Source organism: Myotis myotis, unplaced genomic scaffold, assembly GCF_014108235.1.
Source record: "Myotis myotis isolate mMyoMyo1 unplaced genomic scaffold, mMyoMyo1.p scaffold_m19_p_28, whole genome shotgun sequence".
In the NCBI taxonomy this organism is placed as follows: domain Eukaryota; kingdom Metazoa; phylum Chordata; class Mammalia; order Chiroptera; family Vespertilionidae; genus Myotis; species Myotis myotis.
Genome location: NW_023416333.1, coordinates 2,633,581 through 2,645,116, shown reverse-complemented (window position 1 = coordinate 2,645,116; position 11,536 = coordinate 2,633,581). Strand labels below are relative to the sequence as shown.

Below are 11,536 nucleotides of genomic sequence, written 5' to 3'. Positions count from 1 at the left end.
GGCCACTCCTCCTCGCTTGCTTTCATCTGGTGCACACCTTCCTGTCTTCAAACCTGCCCGCCAGCCCTTCTCTGTCCCACTGAAGGGCCCCACGGGAATCTTCCCAACAGCCCGTGGGTCATAACCAAAGCTGACCAGGTATTTCATCACCAAAAAGGACTTATTCGGGGAAGAAGAAAAGGTTGCGACACCGCCCACACAGTTACAGTGAGCCATGTGCACCCACAGAGCAGGGAAGAAGCAGGAAGGAAGCCCGGTTTACCGAAGGGGAAGCGGAAGTTAAGGGCGGGGCTGAAAGGACCATAGAGCTCTGCTGTAACCATAGAGTGTTTCCTGCAGGGCTCTCAGCACTGCAGGGGGTACGAGAGCGCCTCCCACAGGCCCTCCCGATTCCTGTCTCGGTGGCACATTTGGACAAACAAGAGGGATGATCCTGACTCTCTCCGACACACACCCCGCTTCCTGATTCCCGGGCTGTAGACAATACGTCACAGGCACTTTCCCCCCGCCATTGATCTACTCACTCACCCTCTCCCCATGGCCTTTTTCCTTAAATCCTCCATGCCGGGTTCGTACAAAAATCATTGCTATTTGAGACCCCTCTCCTGGAGGCCACACCTCCTTGCTTGCTTTCATCTGGTGCACACGTTCATGTCTTCAAACCTGAGTGCTTGGACAGGCTTGAATTGAGAGGGGGTGGACTGAAGAAATAGTGCATATCCTTTCTCCTCTAAAGTTGAACTAATTTTTTTTAAAGAAAGTTCTAGAATGAATGCAGCCAAAAATTCACCAGCAGTACTGTGGCTAGTGTAAGTGCCTAACAATAAACTTTTTTTTAATCCTCATCCGAGGAGATTGTTCCTGATTTTTTAGAAAGAAGGGGAGAGAGAGAGAGAGAGAGAGAGAGAGAGAGAGAGAGAGAGAGAGAAACATTGATGTGAGAGAGAAACATCAGTTGGTTGTCTCCCATATGTGTCCCGACTGAGAATCTAAGCTGAAACGTAGGTATGTGCCTTGACCGGGAATTGAACCCCCAACCTTCCGGTGTACTAGAGACAATGCCCCAACCAACTGAGCCACACTGGCCAAGGCACAATAAATTATTTTGATTGTAAGTGCCTGACATTAAGCTATTGATTTACAAGGCATCCATTTCAAAGGCAACCATGTTGCCAACTAGATAAACAGCCAGGTTGCCCCTCTAATGAAGTTCCCTTTTTTTTGTTGTTAATCCTCACCTGAAGATATTTTCCATTGATTTTTAGAGAGAGTGGAAGGGGGAAGGAAAGACAGAGAGAAACATCGATGTGAGAGACACACCGATTGATTGCCTCCCGCACACACCTCTACTGGGGACAGGGAACTGCAACCAAGGTACATGCCCTTGACCAGAAGTGAGCCCAAGATTCTTCAGTCCTCGGGCCGAAGTGACTAAGGCATGAAGTTACCTTTTAGTAAGCTCTGGGTGGCCTAGATAACTGATCACTTGAGTGACCCTGCTTTTCCCTTCCTGAACTTTAATTCCTGCTCCTATGTTTGAAGTTCACCAACAGAGAATCTGCAAAACCCTAGGCACCACCACCTCCACCCCAATAGAGGCTGGACACTAGGTCCTCTCTGTCTCTCTACCTGCTGAGTGGCCCTTGGCGTGTTGTGTGTCCTCCAGGACTTGTAAGTACAATTGTCCCCCTTCTCCCTGGGAGCTATGCCTCAAGCCCCCCAATGGATGCTTTAAACCGCAGATAGTACCAAACCTTATATATAGTATGATTTTTTTCCCCTATACACATCAAGGATAAATTTTGATGTGTAAATTAGAGATAACAATAATAATGAATATTATAATAGAAGAATTATAACATATATACTGTACTGAAGGTTATGTGAATGTGGTCTCTCCCTCTCTCAAAATATCTCCTGGTACCATACTCACCCTCCTGCCTGCGCTGACGGGAGATGACACACAATGCCTCCCTGATGGACTGAAGAGCGGTGAATGACGTAGGCCTTAGGCTACTATAAGGGTGACTTCAACACAAGCACCGTGACACCAGGACAGTTGATCTGATGACCTAGAGTCTAGGTCCTAGACGATTACTAAGTGACTAACAAGTGGATAGTGTAGACCAGTGATGGTGAACCTATGACACCTCTGACACGCGAACTCATTTTTTTGGTTGATTTTTCTTTGTTAAATAGCATTTAAATATATAAGATAAATATCAAAAATATAAATCTTGGTTTTACTGTGGTTGCAAATATCAAAAAATTTCTATATGTGACACGGCACCAGAGTTAAGTTAGGGTTTTTCAAAATGCTGACACGCCGAGCTCAAAAGGTTCGCCATCACTGGTGTACACAGTGTGGAGACACTGGACAGAGGCACGGTTCACCTCTTGGCAGGACAGACCGTAAGTATGAGAGTCATCATATAATTCAGAACATTTCAAAACTTATGAATTGTTTATTTCTGCAATTTGTTATTTAGTATTTTCAGACCATGGTTGACCACAGGTAGCAGAAACCATGAAAAGCACAACTGGGGGAAAGTAGGAAGAGAACCACTGTAACAAACTTGTGTTTTCAACGTTCCCTTATAGTGTGGCTTAAGTGTGGCTTAAAATCATAGTAAGAACCACCAGGGCTGGTCCAGCCACAACACTGGCTCTGGTGACCACAGTCGTATGGGCCCAGGTGACTGCCCCAGTGAACAAAACAAGCACCAAACCCAGGTAAGTTATGCCCTAAACTTTAGAGAGTGGCCCCAAGGAAAGAAGTGGACATTTACACGGTGGAACTAGGAGGGCATTGGCCCCCCACACCCACTACACAAACCCCACTGCCAGTGTGGTAATAAGTTGACTTGTGACTCTTGTTTAACACCAAGTTAAACCATTCTGCTTAAGACTTGTGTTGAAAAATAACAAAATCCTTTGGGGGTAAAAAAAAAAGTGAATAGAAAAAAATGAAATCCCTCATTTTAAAAGCATAGAATAACTGAATGGAAAAGTAAATGGGACCTTATTAGGATGGAATTTTGAACAAGCTTGGATGCAGAAAATTAGGTAGAATATCTAAGTCAAAAATAACTACCCACAGGCATTTGCCCATACAGATCATGTGAGCTTTGGTTTGTGGCCTCTGTGGCCTGGAAATGAGAGCCAAGACAGGCCCTGTCGAAGGCGGGCAGTTTCAAAGGAGGCCACTCCCACATTGAGGTTGAATAAGGGTAAGGGTGAGTCAAAGAAAACCAAAGACAAGGGAAAAATCTGGACAGCAGCCAGAGAGGAAAAGACAGATTACATTCAAAAGAAGCTCAATTTAATTGAATTATCCATAGCAATGAGGGAAAGCAGAAGAAAGCAAATACTACCTTTAAGTATTACTTTATAATCTATACTTAGTAGAGAGCATTCAAAGATGAGGAAGTAACACAGATCTTTAAAACAAATAAATGGGGAAAGTCATTGCCTATAGAGTAAAACTACAATTTTTAAATTCATGACAATAATAACACCTAAGTCCAAACTGGTTGTGGTGATAGACACTGGCTTCCAGAACCATCTCCCCAAACTATTACTATCTACCCATTGTGAACATATTACTTCACCTCTCTTCACCTCCGTTTCCCCATCTGTAAATGGGGATAATGAGTGTCCCTCCTGCTGGGTGATTAGTAAGCCCTCAATATGGTCTAGTCATTTGTAACATTACATTATGTTAAATGCATGTCCTGGTTAACCCTGAAGGAAGTTTCAAGTCAAATCTGCTTCATTCATTTTTTTAAATCTTCACCCGAGGATATGCTTTTTATTTTTTTATTGTTGACTCTGTTCCAGATGTGCCCCATCGCCCCGCTTTGCCTCCCTCCACCCTCCACCCATCCCCCTAGGCCTTCACCACATTATTTTCTGTGTCCATGGGCTGGGCATATATGTACATATATATTCTTTGGCTGATCTCTTCACATCCTCTCTCCCCTCCTACCCTCTGAGATCCGTCCTTTTGTTCCATTTATCCATTCCTCTGGTCCTATTTTGTTCATCAGTTATTTTGTTCTTTAGATTCTACATTGATTTTTAGAGAGAAAGGAGGGAGAGAGGGAGATAGAGAAACATTGATCTGAGAAACATCAATTGGTTACCTCCCGTACATGACCCAACTGGGTTATAAAACCCAAACCTAGATATGTCCACTAATTGGGGATTGAACCCACAACCTCTTGGTACAGGGGATGATGTTCCAACCAACTTAGCCGGACCAGGGCTGCTCAGTTCATTTTTAATCTCCTGCTCCTAGCACAGCGCAGGCAAATGCTCAAATGTATTTATGAATGTTTCAAAAGCTTTGCCTCCCCACAAATAGAGTTTATTATGAAAGATGAATTCCTATATTGCTGGTGCCCGTGAGAAAACATTCAAACAGCTAACAGTCTTTCCAGCCTCTGAGCAATAAATGCATATGATCAATATTTCTTCTTGTGATTACCGGTGACTGCACATTCTTCCTCTTTTAAAAAAATATTATTATTTTATTGATTTCAGAGAGGAAGGGAGAGGGAGAGAGATAGAAACATCAATGATGAGAGAGGAGCATCGATTGGCTGCCTCCTGCACGCCCCCCACTGGGGATCGAGCCTGCACCCCGGGCACATGCTCTTGACTGGAATGGAACCTGGGACCCTTCGGTCCGCAGGCCAATTCTCTATCCACTGAGCCAACCCAGCTAGGGCCAATTCTTCCTCTTCATGCCCGGCTTCCTCCCCAGGCCCCTGCTTCTCCTTAACTGGCCTAACCTTCCCCCAAAACTACCCTCTCTGTAGGTCACCCTGAGATTTTAATTCCTAGTGGTGGCCTGACAAGCTTGGTAGATCCCCTAAGACATGTAGCAATTCACTGGAGAACTTCCTCTTTTGGGGACATTTCAGTGGGAAATGCTAAGTGGGATCTCAGCATTTTGCTGGCACAAGTTCAAAAGAATAAGACAACCAGAGGGGTGAGAGGAAAAGCACAGAGATGAGCCCAGCCCACTCCCACCCCTTCTCCTGACTTTTCCTTCCCAAGAGGAACCCAGTCTTTCCAAAGCCCTTTAGACTTAGGTGTCCTGCTGGCCTAAGGCTGGGGACCTGGGGCTGGTGAGTTGGATTCCTTGGCAGAGCTGAGCCCAGGTGTGCTCCAGAACCACGGACAGCACCAACCCTCTGGCCAGGAGCTCCCCAGCTGGATGGATCGCCCCCTGGAGGCCGAGCCTTGCCCTGTCTCATGTGGAGGTAAGGCTGGGGAATGAGGCTGGTGACATTCTCTTCCACAGGACAGAGCTCCAGCCAAACTCCTTCTCAGCCTCCCCCTGGAACCGCCCTCATCCTGGGGAAGAGGAGACGGCCTCAGAGACACAGTGCATTTCTGAGAGGTCACTGGGCCCCTTGCCCCTCAGGCTGACTCTACCCTCACCCCCTCCAGAAAACCTGTCCGACTCCTGCCCTTCCCCTACTTCCTCCCCATCATTTTGCTTTTAAACCCTTCCTTGTACTGTCACGGAGCTCTGGACAACTCAAACAGAATCGGTGAGCCTTTTCTGTGCCTGGCACTGTGCCGAGTCCACTTCTTCAGCTCAAATGAAGTATCAGAAGTTGGGTTGAGATACTGTATTTGGAGCTGGTAGGTCACACAAATAAATTCTAAGTTTTAATTTATTCTACATAAAGGTTAACTATTGAGGTTGGGGGAAGGATCCTGTGCTCTTAGTGGACCACAGCATGGAGACAATTGTCCTTAAGAGCAGAGCAAGCCAGGCCAAGGAGAAAAAAAAAGAGAAAACTAGGAAAGCTGGATAAAAAAAAATTTTTTTTAATGTTTGGAGTCAACAAAAAGAAAATTTGCACAGTGAAGAGGGAAGAAGCAGGAAGTCAACAGCGATGAGACAAGTATTTGGAGCCACTTTTTTATCCAAATAGACTGCTGACTCTGAGCAGTTACAGAGAAGCTAAGTAGAACATTCAAGAATCTCATGGGGATCTAGCCAGTTTGGCTCAGTGGATAGAGCGTCGGATTGCAGACTGAAGGGTCCTGGGTTTGATTCCCATCAAGGGCATATGCCCGGGTTGCGGTTTCAGTCCCCGGTAGGGGGCGTGCAGGAGGCAGCTGATCAATGATTCGCTCTCATGATTGATGTTTCTATCTCTCTCTCTCCCTCTCCCTTCCTCTCTGAAATCAATAAAAATGTGGAAGAAGAAGAAGAGGAAGAATCTCATGGGGCCAGAAACGAGGTCTTGCCAAGGAGGAGAGGCCCCGTAAACATCGCCATCTTGTGGTTAGGACTGAAAATAGATGAGATGCAATAGGGCCAGAAACTGGGTTGTGAATTCCCTCAGTCCTTGATGGGATGGTAGTGACCCACCTGCTACAGGCCACAGTAACGATGCCTGGAGGAGGAGAGTCCCACCCAGGGTCTACACTGTAGTCTGAATAATTTGTCATTGCGCTTCAGACGGGGTGCGATCCGGGAGACAGCCACCCAGAGAACTATGAGAAGACGGGATTTATTAGAAAACCCAGACCTTAGACCATGTGCCAGGAGCCAGGAAGTGCTGTTCTGGAGGGCGCGGGAGGGTGAGAGACGGCGTCGCGGAGCAGCTCACCTGAAGCACAGGTGCAGGTGGACGTGAGAGCCGGCCCATCCCGTCTCTCAAACCCCATCGCCTGTCTTCTTCCTGCTCTGCCTGGGGCTGCTCATCCAGCCTTAATGTTAATCGGCCGCAAGGTCTCCTCACGCTTCAGCAATGAGTCCCGGACTTCTCTCCCCACCCCCCTCCTACCCGACAGGGGCTGTGAAGCCTTGGCCAGTACCGAGCTCTGAGCGAGGCCTCATTGGCCTGCATGTTTGATCTCCGAGTACTCGTGGGTGCTGGTGGCCTCCTGGTCCCGAGGCTCCCGTGGCTTCAGCCCCTCAAAGGTGAGGTTGGCGTAGTAGACCTCCTGCGGCTCCCCCGACAGAGGGCCCTTCTCCGCAGGTGGCGCTTGGTCTGGGGGCGCGTCCGGCGGGAGGTTTTTCTGGGAGCCCTGAGTGAAGGGGAGAGAGGGGCGACGGAGAGGCATGAGGCAGACATGGTCCCAGAGAAAAGTGGGGCTGAGGGGATGGGACAGCTTTTTCCTTCATCTTCTGATTGCACAGACACTTCTCACAGACTCGACTATTCGCTTGTGCATTTTAAAAATTTTTGTTTGTTTTTTGGGGTTTTGTTATTTTGGTGCAAAATGAAGGAGATTTGTTCAGGTGCTGGGGCCTAGGAGAATGGTGGACTTTCATCTCGAAGACCATCCTCCTTCCTGCTCAAGCCTGCTGTTCTTTTCTTTTTAATTTTTTTTATTTTTTGAGACTATTGCAGATGTTGACTAGACATATCAAGGGCCTACTGATCACATTCCATTCCCTCAGAAGCCCAGTGAGCATGATGCTCTCATTATCCCCATTTACAGACAGAGAAGCTGCGGTGAAGGGAGGTGAAGTCACAGGCCCACAGTGGGAAGGAAGTAATAGTTTTGGGGAGCTGGTTCTGGCGGCCTGAGCCTATCAGAGAGGTGAGGCCTGTGCCTATCAGAGAGGTCCGTGTGGCTGGGGCAGGAGGCTGGCCATGGGTTCCAGGAATTGAAAGGGAATTCAACTCCCAGCTGCCTGTCCAGCTGACCACAGGGGAGCTCAGTGTGGACTCCTTAATGGACATGCCCAGCCCCCCACACGGCATGAGAAGACACCCCGTCACTCACCCAGGTGACTGTGCCCATCACAGGCTCTTCATCATTCGTGACCTTTGGTCTCCCGGCTGCTTGCCTCCTGCGGGCTTTCACTCTAAGGGGAGAAGTCAGCAGCCAGAATGGCTCAGGCACAGGTGGGCAGCTGCCCCCACTCCCTGATGGACAACGGAGGCTTCCAGGCCCTGAGGCCAGACTCAGACCCTCCTGACATGCAGGTGAGGGTCCCGTCCCCCTGGATGCCCAGGGGTTTGGCCAGGACTGAATGTTCATCACCGAGGCCCCTCTCACACGCAGAGACGTGTGCACGAGCCATCATCAGTGTGATTCATGGCAGCCAAAACGTCCAAGCAACCCAATGTCCGTCAATGAAGGAACGGACAAATCAAATGTGCCTCATCCAAACCATGGAATATATTGGTAAATAAAAAGAAATGCAGTGCTGACACATGAACCTTGAAAATCTCAGGCTACATGAAAGAAGTCAGTCACAGTAAACATATATTATATCATGGCATTTCTATGAAATGTCAAAATGGGCAAATCTAGAGAAACAGGACATACTGGTTGCCTGGGGCTGGGGGAGGATGGAGGCGGGATGACAATACAGGGAAGTGGAGTTTCTCTCTCTCTCTTTTTTTTTTCAGACTAATAAAAAGTTTTCAAACTTGACTGTGGTGATGGGTGCACAGCTGTATGACTGAAGTAAAAGCCATTGAATTGTACCGTTTAAATGCATCGGAGTTTTGCCCTAACCGGTTTGGCTCAGTGGATAGAGCATCCGCCAGTGGACTCAAGGGTTCCAGGTTCGATTCCGGTCAAGGGCATGTACCTTGGTTACGGGCACATCCCCAGTAGGGGTGTGCAGGAGGCAGCTGATCGATGTTTCTCTCTCATCGATGTTTCTAATTCTCTATCCCTCTCCCTTCCTCTCTGTAAAAAATCAATAAAATATATTTAAAAATAAAAATAAATACAGCGGAGTTTTACCTCAATAAAGCTATTACCCCCGCCGTCCCTGCCTCCCCCCTGGATGTGGATGTACTAAGCTTTGTGTTGGTGAAATTCAGTGACCTCTTCCAAACCCTTAGGACATGGCTCCCTGCCACGGAAGCTTACATGCAAAAGAAGATGAGACAGAAACACAGGGACAGCAGGGCCATGGCACCAGCACCTCCGAGAGCCGCAGGAACCGCTCCCGCCTGGGGCATGGCCTTCCCTGCAGAGGACAGGGGGTGAGACACACAACCCCAGGGCTCGGGCTCTCCTCTTGCCCCTCCTCCCAGAACCCGCTGTCGGTTCTGTTCAACCAGAACCCAACTTGGCTCAGTGGATGAGCATCCACCTATGAACCAGGAGATCCCGGTTCGATCCCTGATCAAGGGCACATGCCCAGGTTGCGGGCTCGATCCCCTGTAGGGGGCATGCAGGAGGCAGCCGATCAATGATTCTATCTCATCATTGATGTTTCTATCTCTCTCTCCCTCTCCCTTTTTGAAATCAATAAAAATATTTGGGGAGGGGGGGAACAAGAGAAGGAGAGCCCTGTCCTAGCAATCACTCCTGTCCAAGCCACAGGCCCCCACCCCCAGCCCCACCCTCTCTCTGGCCCACTCCTTTCTCCGTGGCCTCTGCCCCCAGCAGGCCCTGACCTGGCAGCAGCAGGACAGAGGCGCTCTGGGCCCCGTGCACATTCCGGGCCTCGCAGCTGAGTCTGAGGTCACGGCTGAGCCCCTCATGGAGGCTCAGGGAGCTGTTGGTCCAGGGCCCCTCTGAGATGGAGGTGACCACCTGGGAGGCGTTGCTATGGTTCCCCTCCAGCAGCCCCGCCCCCAGCCGCCAGCGCAGGGAGGGGGCCGGTTGGGCCCTGGAGGAGCAGCTGCAGTGCAGACCCTGGTCCTCCCAGGAGCAGGAGGGTCCCAGCAGTTGCGGGGGGTCTGTAGGGAGCGAGGAGAAGGGTCAGCGGTGCCTCTAATCTCCCCAGAACCCAGCTGTCCTGCCCCCGGGGTCTCCCCACTCACAGACCACGGAGAGGCTGAGAGAGACCCTTTGGAAGCCCAGCGGGTGCCGAGCTTGGCAGGTGAACTCTCCTTCCTGTGCAGGCCCCACGCGAGGCAGCTCCAGGATCGCGGTGCTGGAGAGGAGGGTGGCGTTCAGGCCTGGGGACCTCCGGAACCAGCTCAGCTTTGCAGGGGGGTTGCTGTCAGCCTCACAGAGCAGCCTCAGGGCCTCTCCCTCCAGGATGGAAAGGGATGTGTTTTGCAGATTCTTAAAGGCTTCGGGGAGAACGGTTTTGAGAAAGAGAAAGAGAGAGAGAGAGGGATGTGTGTGGAACACAGGTCAGGCACCCACCCACCAGAGGTGAGGGACTCGGGTGATGCCTTTCATCCCTGCCCTTCCCATGTCTCATCCCATTCAAACTCCTGCTCCCCCCTCTGCCCCACCAGGGGCCCATGGCAGGTCCCAGCCCAGAGAGGAGGGGTTCTTTCCTACCTGTGTCGTTTCTGAAGGAGACACCTATGGTGAGGTTCCCTGGGGCATCTGGGAGAGAAAGACAGGGCCCCCCTTCAGAAGGAAGTCACCCCAACCCCACAGAGGGGCAGTGGGAACCAGGAAGGGGGGAGAGCTGTTCTTCTGGCCCCCTCCCCACCTACATGCAGATCCATGCCTAAGTGTTCTTAGGTTAGCTCAGCCTCCAGCACACACACACACACACACACACACACACACACACACACACACACAGGCCACACCAATGCCCCCATGGACCAAGCTCCCCCTCCAACACTCACAGGACACATTGAGCTGGATGGTTCTCTGTGTGGTCCACCAAGACCCTTCCCATTTCACCTGACAGGTGACATTGGTGCCATGGTCCCGGGGACTCGGGGTGAAGGTGAGCACCGAGGAGCTGAGGGTCTGGGGGTCCAGCAAGTCCACAGTAGCTCCCTCCCAGGAGAAGGTGAGAGGTAGTCCCCCTTCACATGCCCCTGGCAGGCTGCAGGCCAGCTCTGTGGGGTGGCCAGACTCCAGAGGCTCCCTTATCTGGATGTGGGGTTTCTCTGTCAGGGCTGCAGGGGAGAAAGGCAGGTGCCTGGGCTCCAGGGGTGGGGACTCAGAGTGGGACCCTGAGAGAGGCCCTGCCTCGGGCTGAGCTCACCCAGGCCCTGTGTCTCTTCTCACCACCCAGGCCCCAAGGCCTGGAAGGGAGTGTCCAGTGTCCTGTTCCTGCTCTAAGACAGGGTCCCATATCCCTGATACTCTCCGGGGCCAATACCTTACCTGTCACCTGCAAATCCAGCATCTTCTTTTGGTAATTAAATCTCACAGACTTTCCTCTCTCCACTCGGAAGAAGTAACGTCCTGAGTCACTCCTCTTGGCGTCTCTGATGTCCAGGGAACAGTTGTTGGTCGTGGGGTCTGCGAGGAGGAAGCGGCCTTGGGTCTCTGTCTTCACTTCTTTATCTGGGTTGCTCGAGGCCACAGGATCATCATGGTTTGTTTTGTCCCCGTTCCGGTACCAGTAGGTGTAGAGTTCACTAGAGGAATACCACGAATTCCACGGGTAGAAGGAGCAGGGCACGTGGACACACAGACCCTCCTGCACCGTCACCGATTCCTGCACTCGGAGCTCATAGCCTGGATGCTGCTGCAGGGACCCTGGGGGAGGGGGACACAGAAGCTCAGATGCAGCTCTCGCCCCTCCCCCACCTGCCCTGCCCCCCTCCCTCAGCCACTCACCCCCCCACAGCAGGGGCAGCAGCAGCAGCAGCAGGGGCACCATGTC

General features: G+C 50.7%; 1 protein-coding gene across 4 annotated transcripts in view; it reads right to left on the bottom strand.

Moving 5' to 3' along the window:
* LOC118649276 (sialic acid-binding Ig-like lectin 5) overlaps window positions 1–11,536 on the bottom strand; it is a 45,926-nt gene extending 34,390 nt beyond the window's left edge. The window contains exons 1-10 of one of the 4 annotated variants that reach the window (XM_036296172.1): window positions 11,491–11,536; window positions 11,032–11,409; window positions 10,542–10,820; window positions 10,243–10,290; window positions 9,771–10,025; window positions 9,402–9,686; window positions 8,869–8,968; window positions 7,765–7,846; window positions 6,847–7,059; window positions 6,524–6,638 (exon numbers count right to left, since the gene is read on the bottom strand). In XM_036296172.1, coding sequence (XP_036152065.1) covers window positions 6,865–7,059; window positions 7,765–7,846; window positions 8,869–8,968; window positions 9,402–9,686; window positions 9,771–10,025; window positions 10,243–10,290; window positions 10,542–10,820; window positions 11,032–11,409; window positions 11,491–11,533 — 1,665 coding nt within the window. In that variant the 5' untranslated portion in view covers window positions 11,534–11,536 and the 3' untranslated portion in view covers window positions 6,524–6,638; window positions 6,847–6,864. Of the gene's footprint in view, window positions 1–6,523; window positions 6,639–6,846; window positions 7,060–7,764; window positions 7,847–8,868; window positions 8,969–9,401; window positions 9,687–9,770; window positions 10,026–10,242; window positions 10,291–10,541; window positions 10,821–11,031; window positions 11,410–11,490 lie in introns of those variants that run through there. The other 3 variants (XM_036296177.1, XM_036296175.1, XM_036296174.1) reach the window with 3 other exon arrangements.